This window comes from Sinocyclocheilus grahami, unplaced genomic scaffold (assembly GCF_001515645.1).
Source record: "Sinocyclocheilus grahami isolate Dianchi unplaced genomic scaffold, SAMN03320097.WGS_v1.1 scaffold451.1, whole genome shotgun sequence".
NCBI lineage: Eukaryota > Metazoa > Chordata > Actinopteri > Cypriniformes > Cyprinidae > Sinocyclocheilus > Sinocyclocheilus grahami.
In genome coordinates, this window is record NW_015505630.1 from 246,602 (window position 1) to 267,238 (window position 20,637).

General features: G+C 38.1%; 2 protein-coding genes across 2 annotated transcripts; both read left to right on the forward strand.

The window, feature by feature from the left end:
• The first annotated feature begins 6,411 nt into the window (after nucleotides 1–6,411).
• On the forward strand, nucleotides 6,412–11,403 carry LOC107552472 (aspartate beta-hydroxylase domain-containing protein 2-like). Its single transcript, XM_016234358.1, has 7 exons — nucleotides 6,412–6,559; nucleotides 6,657–6,732; nucleotides 7,177–7,619; nucleotides 7,726–7,932; nucleotides 8,522–8,729; nucleotides 9,262–9,375; nucleotides 10,675–11,403. The coding sequence occupies exons 3-7, from the start codon at nucleotides 7,194–7,196 to the stop codon at nucleotides 10,779–10,781; spliced, it is 1,062 nt and encodes a 353-aa protein (XP_016089844.1). The 5' UTR covers nucleotides 6,412–6,559; nucleotides 6,657–6,732; nucleotides 7,177–7,193; the 3' UTR covers nucleotides 10,782–11,403.
• Nucleotides 11,404–13,908: 2,505 nt separating this feature from the next.
• On the forward strand, nucleotides 13,909–19,865 carry LOC107552460 (calcium-binding protein 5-like). The gene is made up of 7 exons (XM_016234342.1): nucleotides 13,909–14,112; nucleotides 14,852–14,935; nucleotides 15,318–15,348; nucleotides 17,096–17,239; nucleotides 17,454–17,563; nucleotides 17,666–17,813; nucleotides 19,569–19,865. Exons 2-7 carry the CDS (start codon nucleotides 14,888–14,890, stop codon nucleotides 19,595–19,597), a joined length of 510 nt encoding a protein of 169 aa, XP_016089828.1. The 5' UTR covers nucleotides 13,909–14,112; nucleotides 14,852–14,887; the 3' UTR covers nucleotides 19,598–19,865.
• The last annotated feature ends 772 nt before the right edge of the window (nucleotides 19,866–20,637 follow it).

Genomic DNA, 20,637 nt, shown 5'->3' on the forward strand with positions numbered 1-20,637 from the left:
CGTTTGTGAGGCCGGTTGGATGTACTGCCAAATTCTCTGAAATGCCTTTGGAGATGGCTTATGGTAGAGAAATTAACATTCAATTCACGGGCAACAGCTCTGGTGGACATTCCTGCAGTCAGCATGCCAATTGCACACTCCCTCAAAACTTGCGACATCTGTGGCATTGTGCTGTGTGATAAAACTGCACATTTTAGAGTGGCCTTTTATTGTGGCCAGCCTAAGGCACACCTGTGCAATAATCATGCTGTCTAATCAGCATCTTGATATGCCACACCTGTGAGGTGGATGGATTATCTCGGCAAAGGAGAAGTGCTCACTAACACAGATTTAGACAGATTTGTCAACAATATTTGAGAGAAATAGGCCTTTTGTGTACATAGAAAAAGTCTTAGATCTTTGAGTTCAGCTCATGAAAAATGGGGGCAAAAACAAAAGTGTTGCGTTTATAATTTTGTTCAGTGTACATAATATACATTTAAAATGACAGTCTTTGACTTTCTGTGAAAATGCATCAAAAACATTGACTTATAATTTTACAAAAGATTTCTATCTCAAGTAAACTCTGTTTTTGAACTTTCTAATTCATCAAATAATACTGAAGAAATGTCACATCAGCATATTACAATGATTTCTGAAGGATCATGTGACACTGAAGACTGGAGTAATGACTGCTGAAAATTGTATTATAAAATGTAATAAACTATACAACATTATGCTATTACAAATTGTAATAATGTGTCACATTATTACGGTTTTTACAGTAATAATGCAACTTTGGTGAGCATAAGAGACTTTCAAAAACATTTTTAAAAATCTATCCGACCTCGAACTTTTCAACACCAGTGTAAGTCATCACATACTAGCGAATTCTGTCCAAACAAAAGCTCTCTAGTATGAGAATGTCCCTCTCTCATACCTAGTAAGTAAAAAACACATGGTTTATGCAGCTTATTAGCTATTGTTTTAAAGCATGGAGTACTTTGATGTGACCCGCCTAAACTTTCTATTTCAACAAATAGGAAAACACAGGGACTCTAGAAAGAAAAAAATGATGATGGGGTCTTTAAAGCTAAAGTTAGTTAAATGAGTTTGGTGAAATTTAGGTTTTTACCACTGCAGTTATAAACAATTAATGATGATATCCGGCTAAAAACACTGCAGCTTCTTAATTCAGAAAAAATAATCTGCAGAAATGCGTCATCTCGTAAAATATTCCATAAATGTTACTGGGTCTGTTGTCGTCTATCAAATCTTATGGCCCCGCAGTGGCCCTCGAGGCCTGACAGTGCACGAGACATATGGCCCCTGTGATCAATGTCACCGCAACACGAGAGACAGGTAGAAGAGAGCAGGTCTGGGCCGCTAGGGGCCCAGTCAGCACCACAAGCCTCATTTAGTATTTACCGCACACGCCGATGCTGATTAAAAAAAGGGGGGCTTCATGATACAAATGAACAAGATGAAGATGAAAACATACTGAGGCTCGTCAGTACTTTATAATAGCAACACTAATGATAACCACGACAGATTATGCGGGCAGATGATGTTGCTGACACTGCGGGCAGAGCGTTCAGATCATTTATTCAGACTCTCTTCTCCTCATCTGCTTCAGAAAACATCTCTTATCCTTGCCTGTGACGCAAGACGCCCATTCCCCCCCAAAACGCATTAGACTGAATAAACCTGTATTTCTTTCAAAAGAAAAGCAATATCGGATTCATATGATTCACAATGATTTCATGAATGCATCGATATGCGGGTGGATGTCGCGCGAGGTACCAAGCTCGCGAAGACACCACAGTCTGTCAGAGGGGAACAGAACACATACGCACCCGCAATACGCCGTTCCTCTTTTTTGTATTCGTCTCAATGTATCCTCTAGGTTTCTTCCCGCGTCCTGGTGATTCTTTGAATATTTCGTGCGTGTTTTTCTGTAGCACCGCTCTCGCTGCTGCGTTTCTAGCGCGATCCTCCGTCTCTCGCTCCTCCACCCCCCTCCAAAATACCACGACTGCTGCTGCGCGTCAAACGGGTTTTAAAGAATCATTTGAACGCTCCCGGCCCAGTTATTGTCAAATACGGGTGTTCCATTCGAACCAACGGAGAAGATAATATAACGGTCTCGATCCAAGGAAAAAAATCAGTTTGCGTCCGTTCTTGGTTTTATATTTCATTCGTTTATTTTTGTCCGTTTAGGCCTATGGCAGGCTAGCAGGTGCGTGTGGAACAGGCATAGATAGCAGCTCCTACCGTATGGTTGGTTGGCGCGTTTACTGTTATTTAGCGATGTCCGAATCGTTTTGTGAGTCGAATCTTTTCTTAATGAACCGACTCATAAAACAGACTGAGCCTGGTCCGAGCACTTCTCGAGTCAACAACAATGAGAACAAAATAACCCTTTCGATCCACGGAAACAATCAATTTGCATCTTTTCTAATTAGTTTCATTTTTTCTTTCGTTTTTGTCCGTTTAGGCCGTCGGCAGGCTAACAGGAGATCGAATCGTTTTTTGAGTCGGATATTTTTAAAGGGGTCATATGATGCGATTTCAATTTTTCCTTTCTCTTTGGAGTGGTACAAGCTCTTGGTGCGTAAAGAAGATCTGTAAAGTTGCAAACACTAAAGTCTCAGATCCAAAGAGATAGTCTTTATAAAGCGGCTCGTTCTAACACGCCCCCACTTGTCTACCTCACTGTGTGGGAAGATTTGCATAACGCCACCCAAATGTTCACGCAAAGAAAGAAGGTGTAACTTTTGTGCTGGTCGCTGAGGGAATACATCAACTTTCACCGTGGACAAAGCGGAGTCCTGCCCGCCTCAGCTCACTCTATCCCGGCCTCAGCGCACGCTAAGCCGGGGCTTCCCCTCACGCTAGGCCACTGTGTTTTTAGTTGCCACTGATGATTCAAACGCGAGTTTTGGGATCCCGCCCGGCCCAGTTATTGTCAAATACGGGTGTTCCATTCGAACCAACGGAGAAGATAATATACCGGTCTCGATCCAAGGGAAAAAATCAGTTTGCGTCCGTTCTTGGTTTTATATTTCATTCGTTTATTTTTGTCCGTTTAGGCCTATGGCAGGCTAGCAGGTGAGTGTGGAACAGGCATAGATAGCAGCTCCTACCGTATGGTTGGTTGGCGCGTTTACTGTTATTTAGCGATGTCCGAATCGTTTTGTGAGTCGAATCTTTTCTTAATGAACCGACTCATAAAACAGACTGAGCCTGGTCCGAGCACTTCTCGAGTCAACAACAATGAGAACAAAATAACCCTTTCGATCCACGGAAACAATCAATTTGCATCTTTTCTAATTAGTTTCATTTTTTCTTTCGTTTTTGTCCGTTTAGGCCGTCGGCAGGCTAACAGGAGATCGAATCGTTTTTTGAGTCGGATATTTTTAAAGGAGTCATATGATGCGATTTCAATTTTTCCTTTCTCTTTGGAGTGGTACAAGCTCTTGGTGCGTAAAGAAGATCTGTAAAGTTGCAAACACTAAAGTCTCAGATCCAAAGAGATAGTCTTTATAAAGCGGCTCGTTCTAACACGCCCCCACTTGTCTACCTCACTGTGTGGGAAGATTTGCATAACGCCACCCAAATGTTCACGCAAAGAAAGAAGGTGTAACTTTTGTGCTGGTCGCTGAGGGAATACATCAACTTTCACCGTGGACAAAGCGGAGTCCTGCCCGCCTCAGCTCACTCTATCCCGGCCTCAGCGCACGCTAAGCCGGGGCTTCCCCTCACGCTAGGCCACTGTGTTTTTAGTTGCCACTGATGATTCAAACGCGAGTTTTGGGCAGTGTAGAGTAGCACTTGTTGTTTGTCATTTCTCCGATCACAAATGCAGACAGAGTTTTGTGTTTACGTGGTGCGATGCGATGCAATGCAACGCAACGCGTAAAAAGACAGTATAAGTCATTATAATCAGTAATTATGTCCCCACAGGATGCAACAAATGCCTCGTTTGTAATGAGTTTTCATGTTTATGTCTCGTTGCTCCGGCCAGGACACGCCATCACAGTATGGTAAGGGCCGTAACATTTCCGTCACACGCTTGAGGTATTCGGCGCTTCAGAAAACATCTCTTATCCTTGCCTGTGACGCAAGACGCCCATTCCCCCCCAAAACGCATTAGACTGAATAAACCTGTATTTCTTTCAAAAGAAAAGCAATATCGGATTCATATGATTCACAATGATTTCATGAATGCATCGATATGCGGGTGGATGTCGCGCGAGGTACCAAGCTCGCGAAGACACCACAGTCTGTCAGAGGGGAACAGAACACATACGCACCCGCAATACGCCGTTCCTCTTTTTTGTATTCGTCTCAATGTATCCTCTAGGTTTCTTCCCGCGTCCTGGTGATTCTTTGAATATTTCGTGCGTGTTTTTCTGTAGCACCGCTCTCGCTGCTGCGTTTCTAGCGCGATCCTCCGTCTCTCGCTCCTCCACCCCCCTCCAAAATACCACGACTGCTGCTGCGCGTCAAACGGGTTTTAAAGAATCATTTGAACGCTCCCGGCCCAGTTATTGTCAAATACGGGTGTTCCATTCGAACCAACGGAGAAGATAATATAACGGTCTCGATCCAAGGAAAAAAATCAGTTTGCGTCCGTTCTTGGTTTTATATTTCATTCGTTTATTTTTGTCCGTTTAGGCCTATGGCAGGCTAGCAGGTGCGTGTGGAACAGGCATAGATAGCAGCTCCTACCGTATGGTTGGTTGGCGCGTTTACTGTTATTTAGCGATGTCCGAATCGTTTTGTGAGTCGAATCTTTTCTTAATGAACCGACTCATAAAACAGACTGAGCCTGGTCCGAGCACTTCTCGAGTCAACAACAATGAGAACAAAATAACCCTTTCGATCCACGGAAACAATCAATTTGCATCTTTTCTAATTAGTTTCATTTTTTCTTTCGTTTTTGTCCGTTTAGGCCGTCGGCAGGCTAACAGGAGATCGAATCGTTTTTTGAGTCGGATATTTTTAAAGGAGTCATATGATGCGATTTCAATTTTTCCTTTCTCTTTGGAGTGGTACAAGCTCTTGGTGCGTAAAGAAGATCTGTAAAGTTGCAAACACTAAAGTCTCAGATCCAAAGAGATAGTCTTTATAAAGCGGCTCGTTCTAACACGCCCCCACTTGTCTACCTCACTGTGTGGGAAGATTTGCATAACGCCACCCAAATGTTCACGCAAAGAAAGAAGGTGTAACTTTTGTGCTGGTCGCTGAGGGAATACATCAACTTTCACCGTGGACAAAGCGGAGTCCTGCCCGCCTCAGCTCACTCTATCCCGGCCTCAGCGCACGCTAAGCCGGGGCTTCCCCTCACGCTAGGCCGCTGTGTTTTTAGTTGCCACTGACGATTCAAACGCGAGTTTTGGGCAGTGTAGAGTAGCACTTGTTGTTTGTCATTTCTCCGATCACAAATGCAGACAGAGTTTTGTGTTTACGTGGTGCGATGCGATGCAATGCAACGCAACGCGTAAAAAGACAGTATAAGTCATTATAATCAGTAATTATGTCCCCACTGGATGCAACAAATGCCTCGTTTGTAATGAGTTTTCATGTTTATGTCTCGTTGCTCCGGCCAGGACACGCCATCACAGTATGGTAAGGGCCGTAACATTTCCGTCACACGCTTGAGGTATTCGGCCAATCACAACGCACTGGATAGCTGGCCAATCACAGCACACCTCGCTTTTTCAGACCGATGAGCTTTGTAAAAATCGACGCGTTTCAGAAAGGCGGGGCGTAGAGGAGAAACAATACAGTATGTGGAAAATAATGTGGTTTTTTTACTTTAAACCGCATAAACACATTTCATTACACCAAATACACAAAATAATGTTCTTTTTAGCAGCATCATATGACCCCTTTAATGAATCGATTCACAAAACAGGTCAATATGATTCACGAATCGGACTGAACAAATCTTTTACGAATCGAACTAAATTTTCAGCATACTGAAAATGAGTTTTACCAACACACATATGAAACATTATTTTTCTTCAGTTTAACAAAGTCTTTTGAGGCTAAATACTTTTTTGTGTGTATTATGTACTTGAAAAATACCTGTAGAGTCTAAATTATGTTTTATGAGCTAACTCATGGCTGCAAACTAAAACAATAACACAGTAAACAACAATATGTGCACATGACTTTACCTTAACGTTTTACAGCACGCGAATATCTAACGCCGTGATGTCAGTGACCACGTGATGACATGAAATAATCACTGAATTGTTCTTAGAACTTGTTCATGAAAACCAACTGAAAGAACTGATTCATAAAATGGGTCGGACTCCCCTTCAGTACAGGCTGGTGCTTGGTTGGTTTAATTGTATTTTTGTGTCCATCTCACTTGCGCCGCACAGTGGTTGAACTGCAGTAGCGCAAGACGTAGACGGCGCTCTGCATAGGAGCTGTCCAGCGTCTCGGTGCTGAAACTTGCCCAGTCGGCTCTCGGCTAAGAGGGGGTGATACAATTCTAAAATAGGGCTCCACAACCCAGCAACGAGGGCCTGGTTGATTCAGATGCGTCAGTACATGGACAAAGGTAATAAAAAAGCATCTTCGGTCTGTTCCGTAAAGAAGGCGGAGTCGTTCTTCCAGCCTTACGGAAGCGCTGAATGCGGAATCTACTGTATTTTCAGGGCTGCAGATAAACAGAGGAAGGGACGTGGTGAGAACGACGGGGGGAAGAGAGACTGAGTAAGACGTGGAGAAGTGGTAAGAGAACACACATTTACAGAATACCCTAAAATTTAAGAAATTTGCTCTGCAAGTGTCCGAATGGTAACTTGTTATGTTCGGTAAAAATCGGTTCTTTCCGTCGTCATGCTCTTTCCGGACATCCGTGTGCAATGTTTCAGCAACGTGAGTACTGTCACAACAAACTGACTGCAGCAGGAATCATTGTGCAATACAGCGAGAGATATTTCACCGAGTGAAGCCCTTGGTATCCTCAGATTGATTCATATTCATCATCTGTGGTCAGCTGCGTCTTAATTATTCAGCTATTAAACATGGAGGAAGGGAAATAAGTCAGAGTGTATAGCCAAAGTGTATTGATTTTACACACTGAAGAAAGTCTCATGTAACAAGCACTTATGAGGTTCATGAAGATCATGATTATTGAATCATTTCTTTCTTTCTTTCTTTCTTTCACCGTAGCTCACTCTCTCAGCATTATGCCCTGGTCTCTGGACTTGGTGCCACTTCCCCCATGTGCGTTGCTGGGTGGTCCTCCCCTCAGCGGGCTGCTCTGGACCGTCCTCCTCCTCTTCCTCTGGTACTGCTACCGCGTGGGTTCTGACCCACCATCCCATTCTGGCATGCTGAAAAGTGGCTCCGGCCGATCCTCATTCTCTCGGTCATCCAGCCGTTCCCCAGTTGACCCCAGACACTCTGCACCTAAAGCATCCGCGGCTATCACCATGGAGACAGTGGAGGAAGAGGAGGGCACAGAGAGCTACCTGACACCGGTGTTGAGCCATGCCCCGTTCCCCACCGAGGCTGCAACGGAAAGCAGGAAGTTGTACAGAGCACTACAAGAGTATGCCAAGCGCTACAGTTGGGCTGGCATGGGACGAATTCACAAGGGCCTGCGCAATCAGGTCAGAGATGAGAAAAGTAGGATAACTTGAGGCACTAAATATTTGTGTTGTATCTCAACATTTATGTCACTGTTTGTCCCTCGACTTCTTCCTCGCTGATGTCTAGGCCAGGATCAATGATCGGCCATCCATTCAGAAGCCTCATCTCTTCTACCTCCCAGATGTTCCCAGCATACCTTTCTTTCCCAGGGATGCTCATCGTCATGACATTGAGGTTCTGGAGGCCAGCTATCCCATAATCCTTGCTGAGTTCCAAGCAATGTACCAGAGGGGGATTGATACAAAGCTAGGGTGGAGCTACCAAGGACCAAAGGTGACTAAACATACTAGGATCAGCTATTTCAGCTATTTCAATGGGTCAAATAGACAATTGTAAAAATCACAGTAAAATCTGTTTATTTGATTTTTATACATCTTCACAAACTATACATTCACAGTTCACAAGACTAGATAGACAGACAGACAGAAGGATGGACAGACGTATACAGATAGGTAGATGCAGTGAAGATCCATCAAAATGTCTCACTTTGTGGTTTACAGAAAAAATGACAACCTTTGGGTTAACAACATGAGGGAGTAAATAATGAAATTAAAATTTTTAATTAAACTCTACTAATTCACTTGTGTTCTGAATCACTCTACTTCATTCAGCACACACATTCACCAAGACTTTCATTCTCTGGCTGTCCTTGTCGCCCTCTCTTAATATATTGCAATCATAATATGTACTGCACTGCTGTTAGGAATCTGATTGTATCCAATTCATCATTCTCTCATAATAATCAGGCTATAAAAATGCAAGATATACACATACAACCCTCACAGCTAAGCCTGAGAAAAGAGAGAAAATGTGTTGTGTGCATAGGCATGTATGATGATGAGCTCATGTGTTGATCTCTCAGGGCCAGACTGTGTTCCCGCTCTATAACGCTGGAGTGTGTGTGGCCAGCAACTGCCGAGCGTGTCCGTGTACATACCGAACTCTCCTCTCTCTCAGAACCTTCATCAGCAGTAACTCTCTGGGATCTGCTGGCTTCTGGCTCCTGGGTCCTGGGGCCACACTGGGAGGGTCCTATGGCCCTACAAACACACGTCTGCGCTGCCATCTGGGTAAGTCACAACACTGAAAGCACAGAAAACTGTTCTACACAGAATACCATTTGTAAGTTTGGGGTCATTAAGATATTTGAATGATTTTGAAAGAAATCTCTTTTGAGCAACACGACTGGTGTCACATGATCCTTCAGAAATCATTCTAATATGCTGACGTGCTGCCCAAGAAACATTTCTTATCAACGTTGAAAAGTGTTGTGCTGCTTAACATTATTGTGGAGACATTTTTTTCTTTGATGAATAGAAAATTCAAAACAATAGCATTTACTTGAAATAGACTTTTTTTTTAAACAATGTCAACCTTTTTACTGTCACTTTTAATCCATTTAATGCATCCTTATATATAAAAGTACTGACCCCCAAATACTTTTAATGAAAGTTGCCAAATTATTTGAGGTAGTGTAAGGGAAAATACTGTACAAAATTTTACACATGCAAATGCAAATGTTCGCATACATTTGGGGGGGGGAAATAATCCAACATTATGGGATTTTTGTCATTTTGATGTGAGTGTGTTTCTGTGTGTCAGGTCTTCAAACGCCTGCTCGGTGTGAGCTTGTGGTGGGTGGGGAGCCTCAGTGTTGGTCAGAGGGACACTGCCTCCTTGTGGATGACTCCTTCCTGCATACCATCTCACACAATGGTCTTACAAACCTCATTAATCATAATATGCTGAATGACTGAGGCTACAGAAACCGAGAAGAGCTGTTACAGATCAATAATCAGCTCACCAAACTACAACAATAAAGATAACAGGCAATCTGATTCTGAAGATGAAAAATAGAGGAAATGTTTACTTAAATGGAGTTCTCAGTTATGCAAGTGTGCCACGCATTTATGTTTCTGAGGGGGCACCACTGGCAGTCCTGGCCCACTTTTTACCCTAGATTAAATAAAACATGAGAAAAAATAAAGAAAAACACTTTTCTAATACCTTACATATGTGTAAGACAGGATTAGTTGAGTGTGACATGAACAAAAATTCTGATGGAGCACATAGATCATTTTGAACAAGTATGATGCTTCTTATTTGTGTCAACTGGGTCAGAGATGTTCCTTTTAAAATCCTTTTAAATAAAATCAACACAAATTGTTATTGGCATATAGTAAGAGTTTACACTACTATTTAAAAAACTTGGGGTCTGTAAAATGTTTTAATGTTTTTGAAAGAAGTCTCTAATGCTCACCAAGGATGCATTTATTTGATCAAAACTACAGTAAAAACTAATATTGTGAAATAAAATGGCAATGTAAATTTAATATATTTTAATATGTAATTTATTCCTGTGATGGCAAAGCTGAATTTCAGCAGTCATTACTACTGTCTTCAGTGACACATGATCCTTCAAAATCATTTTAACATGCTGATTGGGTGCTATTATTATCAATGCTGTGCTGTTTTTGTAACATTATGAATGTATTTACTTTCACTTTTGATCAATATAATGCATCCTTGCTAAACAAAAGTACAAAAAAAATTATTGAACCCTAATTTTACGTTAGTGTAGCATTAAAAAATGTATATGGATATTTTAGAATTACATGGGAAATGTCTGCATTCGTATCAAGATCTTTATTTTGAGACATTGTTGAGACTGTGACAGTTTAATCTTAAAAATAATGGTTCATTATATGGTTCCATGAAGAACCTTTAACATCCATGGAAACTTTCCATTCCACAAAAAGTTCTTCACACAAAGGAAAAAATCAGTTCTTTGGGGAACCCAAATGGTTCTTTTATGGAGTCACTGCAAAAATTTCTTTATTTTTAAGAGCGTAGACTCTTCTGACACTCTGTAGGACACACATTACCCCAGTAGAAACTGAGACAAAGAAATCTATGCAGAGATCTCAATTATTTATTTATTAAAACTCTAGGAGAAACAATTGAGATACTAAAGAGGTCTTCTGTGTAACCAACTTCTTTACGTTTGTCCTCTAGGGGGAGCTGAAGATGGTCCCAGAGTTATCTTCAGTGTGGACCTGTGGCATCCTAACGTGGCTGCAGCAGAGAGACAGGCTCTAGACTACATCTTTGCCCCAGAGTAGTAATTCCAGCTGCATTTCCCAGGATGCACTAGTCAAACCCACTTCATGGCATATCAAAATGCAGAAAATGTTGTCTTAAAGTTTGCAAAAAATCTTTTGGTTTAGTTAAAAGTTCATACTGAGGATATTTATCATTTAACTACTACATACGTTTATGCCTGACTCTGTTCAGCCGAAACCTTTGAAATGTTTCAAACAAATGACTTCAGTCAGAACTGCAGTTCAGCAAATTTATCATACAGATGACGTATCGACTATGTTGAGCCCTGAGCACACAGATACTGTGACGACACGCAAACAATTTTCCAACATCATATCTATATTTGACTTGTGCCTGTCTTGATAAGCCCGCGCTCCTGTTCTATCATTTTTGTGCCTGATTTCTCCTCCTTACCTCTCTGATGTATACTGTGATACATGGTTCTCCGTAAATACTGTACACGTGACTCACTGTTATGCTCTATATTTTGTTTTATTTCATGGTGATTTATTTTCAGACCTGTGAAGCACACACCGAAGACAAAATACTGTATATGACCAGATTACTTGCATGCGCTCTGAGTTTTGATTGTGTTGCCAACAATGCACTTGATGACTGTCCTGCAAATCAAGTATGTATTCAGCTGAGTTCAATTCAAAAATAAAAGATTTTGTTCAATTGAATCCCTCTAGTCGCTGATGGCATTGAAGGGGGAGGAAATATCAGTTTCTACTCACCTTCACACACTCACAGTGGGACAGATACACTCAGCACCCAAACAGCTGGGGTTGAAGGGCTTCTCTGTCAGCAATTCTATCTTCCTGCATTGAACCCTGTGAGAGCAAAACAGAAAATTAAAAGGATAGAATGTCACAAAGGGGTTCAGGGGCCTGTATACGATCAAAAATGCATGAGAGACCTCGCAAGGACAGTGTGTTTAGAAATAATATGTGTTACACTATCTGTTTAGTACTGGCAGAATACAGCGGAATTACAAAATGATGGCATAATTCTGAATGTGGAGCATATATATATATATATATATATATATATACACACACACGCGCAAAGATCTTTTTTTTCATATTAAAAAGTGGTAGATGTATTGACAGATTTTATAATCCCACCTGGTAATATAGCAATGTGCTTCAACACACTGGAGACACACAAAACATAGTAGATATTTTAGTATTTATTTTAATATATGCACCACGTTTCAAAAGTATGAGGTCAGAAAAATTGCTTTTTTGTTTAGAAAGAAATTAATACTTTTAGTCAGCAAGGATGCCTTAAAGGGGTCATATGATGCGATTTCAAGTTTTCCTTTCTCTTTGGAGTGTTACAAGCTGTTCGTGGCCAATCAGTGCACACCTCGCTTTACAGACCGATGAGCTTTGTAAAAATCGAAGGTGTTACAGAAAGGCAGGGCACAGAGGAGAGACAATAATGTACAGTATGTGGAAAATAATGTGTTTTTTGAACCTTAAACCGCATAAACACATTTCATTACACCAAATACACAAAATAATGTTCTTTTTAGCAACATCACATGACCCCTTTAAGTTGATCAAAACTGCCAGTTAAGACTTTTACATATTTCCACAAAAATAATAAGCAGCACAACTGTTTTCAGCATTGATCATAAGAAGAAATGTCACTTGAGCATCAGATCAACATATTAGAATGATTTCTGAAGGATCCTGTGACTCTAAAGACTGAAGTAATGAGTGCTAATGAATGAAAATTCAGCTTTGTCATCACAGAAATAAATTACATTTTAAAATATATTATAGAAATCAGTTATTTTAAATATTACACAACATTAGTATTTTGACTGTTTTGGTCAAATAAATGCAGAGGTGGTGAGCAAGAGATCTTACTGACTCTAAACTTTTAACGGTAGTGTAATTATAATATAAAAAACATATTTAGCATTATAGCTATATTATATGTATAGCTATATTATAGCTATATTCATAATTTAATATAAAATAATTATAAACCCATAAAATAACCTTTTATCATGATTAGAGATTACCCCTACTCTAAAACACAACTTTTCGATTGAAAAAAACCCCCCAGTTAATTAAACAGTTAAAAAAAAAAGTTAACCTTGAAATTGTTTCTTCCCAGATAAGGATGTATCCAGATGCCACATCTAGTTTTCTTGGCCTTGTTGTCTTATTTTTCGCACACTCTTGATTCCAAAAGTGTTGATTTCCAGCAAGATGTTTCTGGTGTCCTCTCTCACTCTTATCCATAAATTATTCATATTCTGTCCTGTTCAATAAGTTTGATTCAACAGAAAACAGACTGTGACAAATAATTGTGATCACAATTTCACCATCAGTCTCCATAGTAACAGTGAGGTTTTTCTCCTAATAGATTGTTTACATCTCTGTCTTCAAGCTTTTAGTTATTCTTCCACATCCTCTCCAAATATCATTCCTTCTCCTCCTACCTCATTCCATCATATGATCATTTGATTTTTTTTTCTATTCCACTATTCTAATCCTCTTTTCTGATTAGACAAGTTTACCCCCACCATCTCTCTCTGTCTGTTGAGCAGTAATCTTAGCAGACAGTACTAGTAATGGTGGTGAGCGCAGAGAGCTCTGGGATTACTGGGCTACTCTAAGCAAACACATTTCAGGATTCAAGAAAATGCTGTGCATTACCATTTTACGTAACAAATAAGTCATGTATGCATGCATGCATAAAATACTGACATAGACAAACATGATGATGGTGTAATACATCATTATATTCAGTCCTAATATAAAACACATACACATTTGGGTTATGATACATTTACATCTGCAGTAAAAAAAAAGACAGCTGCATTGAACAGCATTTAAGGTAACCTTGTTTAGTGTTTTTAGCTAAATTAATTTTAAATAATATATAGCATATTAATTTATGAATTTTTTTAATGCATTACATCTTGATATTTGTTAATAAATCACAAATGAATGCAGATGTTTTTTGGACATGCGTGTAACATGCAGAGTAAAGAAAATATAAATCAAATGCAGTTCAGCCATTTGCAGTCACAGAAACTTGTTTTGTCTGGTTCTGTTTAAGAAGCTGGCTTTGATCTCTTGGACTCTATTTCTCTCTCACTCTTGCTCTCACTCATGTGTTCATTCTCTGACTTGCTTCCTCCCTCTGTATCGTTTAATCATTCAGCAGCTGTTGACTGACAGTGAGAAGGGTTTGTTCTTGCTCTGAATTGAAGAACAGGAGGAAAGAAGAGTTGGCTGACAGAAGCATCACGAAGCAGAACAAAACTGGGGAGGACTGCCCTTCCTCCACTCCTTCCTGTGGACAGAGGAGCTGAGAGCTGAACAGGTGAGGAAATATTTGTGTTAGGAACTTCAGCTCTGAATTGCAATATAAGAATTAGGTTTCTACATACACAAATGTATAGTATAAATATATAGGCACAGGTTTACTGTAGTACTATCTTACTACATATTTTACGCATATTAATTCTGTTAGTGACCCTTTACAAAAAGGTTTCATTTGTTAACAATATTAACTACGTTAGTTAACATGAACTAAAAATGAACAATTCTACATTAAGTTACACAAAGTTAACTTAATTTAGTCATTTACTAATACATTTTGTTAAGTTGTATTTGTTAACATTAGTTAATGCACTGTGAACAAACTTATTAACACTGACAGTTTGTTAAATGTTGTAAAAACATATATTGCTCACTGTTTGTTTATATTAGTTAACACATTAACTAACGTTAATTAATATGACCTTATTGTAAAGTGTTACCATTCTATTAATACGTTTTTATATTAATATCAAATATTAAAATAGTATTTTGAATGTATTCTTTTTTAAAGTATGTATTTATTTTATGTATTTGTTCTCTGTTTTATTCAAGAAATGTCTCGAGAAGAAGGATATGTCGGATTATAAATCATATTCATAATAAATAAATAAAAAACAACTGAAAAGGCATTTTTTTTAGACAATTTGTTGTTATATTCAGTAGTTGCAGAGTTTAGTTTAAGTCATGTTAATTGTGTCACAATACACATTACAGTATGTTAAATATTTGAACATTTTTAGAGACACACAGAAGACACACAGAAGAAGCTGTCAGATATGAGTCTGGGGCCGGCGTGCATTTTCCTGAAAGGAGCTAAAAACATTGTAAGTCTATTGACTTTTTATCTATTCGTTTATTTATTTTTTTATTTTTGTCCTGTACTCTGGTACTGGAGTGATACAGATTACTCTGCTACATTATAAAATCCCACAATTCCAAGCTGAACTCATACAAAAGCGATCAGTTAATACCCATCTATCTGAACGGGTCTGTCTAGCAGAAGAATGTCTCTTTATGCCAGTGGATATTAGAGATTAATGAGCGCCTGCAGGAAATATAATGATGTTTATCTGAGAGAAGGATATTAAAAGATGCTTTTTAAACGTTATATAAAGGTCATGCAGTTCTACTGAACACAAAAGTGCAAGTAAATGTGTAAAACTGATGCACATATACAAAGAAACTCTAACTGTAGCTGTTTTACAGGAGCGTCCGCTGGCTGATGAGGAGATAGATGGTAAGCCATTTGTTTTACTGTGTTTACCCTGAAATAAAATACAAATGAAACTGTATTTAAAACTAACCATTAAAAACAGATATAATATTTACGTTTAACAGAATAACTGTTTTAAATTGTAAAAACAGTTACAATTGTAAATTGTAAATGAACTAATCACTTATTTGGTAAATGTTCACTGGTTCATTTATATAACCAGATTAACCGTACAGAATCAAATGCAAAGCAGATGTGAAATGCCAGATGCCAATGCAATTCAGTGAAGAATCTGAGAGTACCACTGAAACGTATTAAATTTATTATAACATTTGTTGATACATTAAATTATATGATCAACAACTCGAGCTACGTGAACTCCACAAGTTTGATTTGAGAATGATGTTAGAAGGATTCAAATCTTGTAGGCTACCGTCTGTATAAATAGTCACATGATCAAAGTCACAGATTGACTTGTTTGATTAGCAGTGTTGGGGAAAGTTACTTTTAAAAGTAATGCATTACAATAGTGTGTTACTCCGTAAAAAAGTAACGAATTACGTTACTTAGTTACTTTTTATGGAACGTAATGCGTTACATTACTTTTGCGTTACTTTTTAAATATGAGCAGGGCTTGATTGTTTTTAATATAAGAAGTTCTATTTATAGCAAATGTAAAAGTCCTTTCACACCAAAAAGTGTAGTGAATAAACCTCAGGCTGAAAGGAAAAGTAAATACACGTCTGTACAGTAGAACGCAGGAGAAGGTTCAACACTCTTCAGCAATAAAAAAACAATGAAGCACAATTGTTAGTTTATCTAAAGTCATTTTTGCTTATTAGTATGGTTGATAGCAGAGGTAAGCAGCAAAGTCATTGGTTAATAAAACGGGATTAGATACATTTGTGTTATTTAACATATTTAATTATTGCAAGTTTGCGTCATATTCTGAGTTTGCATTTCACTGTTTTAATTCATTTTGATTAATACTAAATCAGTTTTTTGTGAGTGGGATGAATTAACGCACATTCACATTTAGTCTAGAACTACAGTAGCATCATGTTCATACAGCACACACAATTCCTCTGCACTTCCGATTTCTCCCAATATGGGGACAGGAGACTTGTCAGTCAATAAATGGGCAAACAAAGTAACTGGCATTACTTTTTTGAAACATTAACTCAGATATTTTCTTGTAAATTAAAAAAGTAATGCGTTACTTTACTAGTTACTTGAAAAAAGTAATCTGATTACGTAACTTGCGTTACTTGTAATGCGTTACCCCCAACACTGTTGATTAGTGACCCAGATATAGTGAAGAATCTAAAATACTTCTTTATTGTATGTCATCATAGCTTCTGTCATTCTTAGCTTGAATTTTTTTTTAATAATAAAAAAAAAACTTTTTTATTTTTAGGTTCAAAGGAAGAAAAAAAAACTCCCAGATTTTCAATATATTTAGAACCCTGTTAATTCAATGTTCTGTGTGTGTTGCAGAGCTGCGCGAGGCGTTTGCTGAGTTTGATAAGGATAAGGATGGTCTGATCAGCTGTAAAGATCTGGGCAACCTGAGTGACCCAGATATAGTGAAGAATCTAAAATACTTTTTTATTGTATGTCATCATAGCTTCTGTCATTCTTAGCTTGAATTTTTTTTTAATAATAAAAAAAAAAAACTTTTTTATTTTTAGGTTCAAAGGAAGAAAAAAAAACTCCCAGATTTTCAATATATTTAGAACCCTGTTAATTCAATGTTCTGTGTGTGTTGCAGAGCTGCGCGAGGCGTTTGCTGAGTTTGATAAGGATAAGGATGGTCTGATCAGCTGTAAAGATCTGGGCAACCTGATGAGGACGATGGGCTACATGCCCACTGAGATGGAACTGCTTGAACTTAGCCAGAACATCAACATGAACCGTAAGACATCTTATGTCTCTCTCATTATGTGCTAGCAGCTGTTTTGTGATTTGATGCTCCAGTCAATGTATTTTGTGCTAATGTCCGTTCATCACTCTGGCTGAAACACTGTAGATTATTCTCTTAATCCATGGAAGTTTCATTTATTTATTTATCGTCTGTTGATCACATGGATTTTTTACTAATCTTTGTTCTTTATCTGCCTATTTTTCAGTTGGAGGAAGTGTAGATTTTGAGGATTTTGTTGACCTCATGGCCCCAAAGCTGCTGGCAGAAACGGCTGGAATGATCGGACTGAAAGAGTTAAAAGATGCATTTAGAGAGGTAAGAAAATGTGCCTTTTTCTTTCCATTTTAAAAACATATTTCAAATAAAAGGCACAGCTTAGTGTAATATTTGATGTAATCTCTTTATATTTTTGTGTAGTTTGATATGGATGGCGACGGCACTATCACCATTGAAGAACTAAAGAATGCAATGCTAAAACTGCTTGGTGAAAATACAAACAGGAAGGAAATAGAAGCAGTGGTCCGAGAAGCAGACAACAATGGAGACGGGACCGTTGATTTTGAGGGTAAAATAGATCCATATTTAATCAAATAATGTAGACAGCATACTTTTGTTGACCCATTGTCATAATTTACTCACCCTCATGTTGTTCCAAACCTGTATGAGTTTATTTCTTTTGCTGAACACAACAGAAGATATTTCGAAGAGTGCTGGTGACCTAATAGTCGACGGTAGCCATCGACTTCATATTTTTCTCCATCTACTGTGGAAGTGGATGACTGCCAACAACTGTTTGGTTACCAACAATTCCTCACAGTATCTTCTTTTATGTTCCATACAGGTTTGGAACAACTTTAGAATAAGTAAACGATGACAGAATTTTCATTTTGGGGTGAACTGTCCCTTTGAACATATTAGTAGTCACACAGGATCATCTTCACACTCTGTTCTAGTTTAGCACTGCCACACATCTGTAACACAAACAGATCTAAAGTACTTTTCCATATGTGGAAAGGGATCTTTAGACACCATCCTGCTAGACTGAACTTATTCAGTAATTACACAAAGCTGAACGTTCTTTAATATATTGATGTCGGAGCAGTGGAGGTGTTTCAGTAATTAAACAAGACTGTAAGTTATCCAACACCCTATACACCTGCGCTGTTTCATTCACAGTTGGCCCAGAGGAAACAATGGGTCATGGCTGTATAGAGTGATCAGTTTAGCTCAAACGTGCCCTCATGTGTCTCACAGGAACCTCCAATGACACGGATCAACTGAGAAGTCAAGAACGTGCTCATTCTGAACCCTGAGAATAGTACAAATACACGTGTTTTATATTTGCCCCTCAGTATTTTTGTTTTAAAAAATTAATTTTTATAAATTAAATAGATTTCATTTAAATAAAAACTAAATTACATAAGATATTAAGCAGATTAAAGCAATAAGCCCCAAGAAGCCGTGGTTTACAGTGAATTTATAACAGCTAAGGGGCGTTGTTAGGCATGATGCGAAGCGGAGTTAAACCCCCTTAGCTGTTATAAATTCACTGTAAACCACGGCTTCACGGGGCTTATTGCTTTTATAAAACGCTTATTCCATATACGTAGTAAGGTTTCACAAAATAAAACGGAGCAAATAAAATGTAATGGTATTAATAAAAACAGTATTCTTCCACCAAACAATGTAGTTCCTCAGAATCAGTTGTGGTTGCAACAAAGTGGTTGCAGAGCAACACACAGAAGTATACAAAGGTGTGTGTTTGTAGTGTAATTTACAACAGCTTCGAACGCTGCTCAACCAATCAGAATCAAGGACCGGAACTATCCGTTTTATAAATATATTTTTCACACCATAGTAGTATTGTTTATTTTTAAAAGATGAACTCTTAAAAAAGGAATACAATATTATATTCATATTATTTATAATAATATAATATAATATTTTCACATTATAGTGTTTTACAAAAATATACACGTTTCCACATATCAGAAACCATTTTCTAGATTAATATTTTGGCCAGGTCTCTCTTGGAAAAAGAGATTTTAATCTCTAATTTAACTGGATTACCCCAAACGTATAAAGGTAATATAAAATAATATTGATAACAATAAGAATTCATAACAATAATTAATTCTTCTAAAATGTAAACATGATGCTGACTGTTGGGAATCTTTGAACCAAAGATATAAATAATGCATTTTAGGCAGTCACTGTTGCTTAGTAACAGCTGATAGTTATGGACTGGATACTAAGACTTAATCTGACAGTATATCAGCTTTGAGTTAAAACTTTGGTCTTTTTCATCTTTCTTCTTTAGAGTTTGTCAGAATGATGTCTAAAAATTGAGAATACACCCGAAACATTGAAGAAGACCTGAAAATCACTCTAAAGAACAAAACATCTGCATCAGAGTCACTGGCGACGGTATTATGCATATGAGGACATTATTTTATACCTCTTTGTTTGTGTATATTTATCTTACTCTTTGAGTGCCACTTTGTTTTGCTTTATTGTTACATGACATCAAACACTGAATCTTCCTTAAACTCTGTAAATGATAATATTGTCATATATCAGTATTATGTAACAATATTTCGGTGCATGTCTGATATATGTTTGGAATTAAATTGTGTCTTTCATTGGACATGCATACTTGAACTTTTGGCATAAAACCAAGTTAAAAACCCTCTCGGACTGTTATTAATTTTGCATTAGTGTGTGTGTGTACCTGGTATTTATCACGTTATGGGGACCAAATCCCCACAAGGATAGTAATACTAGTAAATTTTGACCTTGTGGGGACATTTTTGAGGTCCCCATGAGGAAACAAGCTTATAAATCATACAGAATGAGTTTTTGAGAAAGTAAAAATGCAGAAAGTTTCCTGTAAGGGGTAGGTTTAGGGGTAGGGTTGGTGTAGGGCAATAGCACATACAGTTTGTACAGTATAAAAACCATTACGCCTATGGAATGTCCCCATAAAACATGGAAACACAACGTGTGTGTGTGTGTGTGTGTGTGTGTGTGTGTGTGTGTGTGTGTGTGTGTGTGTGTGTGTGTGTGTGTGTGTGTGTGTGTGTGTGTAAAAATAGGCTATATGTATATGAATGGACGATATTTTTATTTTAATACATTTATTATAAAATTATTATACAATTTTTTTTAATAAAATAATGCTATTTCAACATACTTTTTTTGATTTGAAGAAATAATTCAGCCAAAAATGTATTTTTAGATTTTTTTGCTATGTGGAAACACACACACACAAAAAACATTTTTGAAATAGTAAATGAAGTAAATGACCTGTGTGAGATGTTCCGTCCATGACTTTTCAGTTTAATACAAAGTGTAAAGTATAAAATAAAAAGTGAAACGTCTGTTTTAGT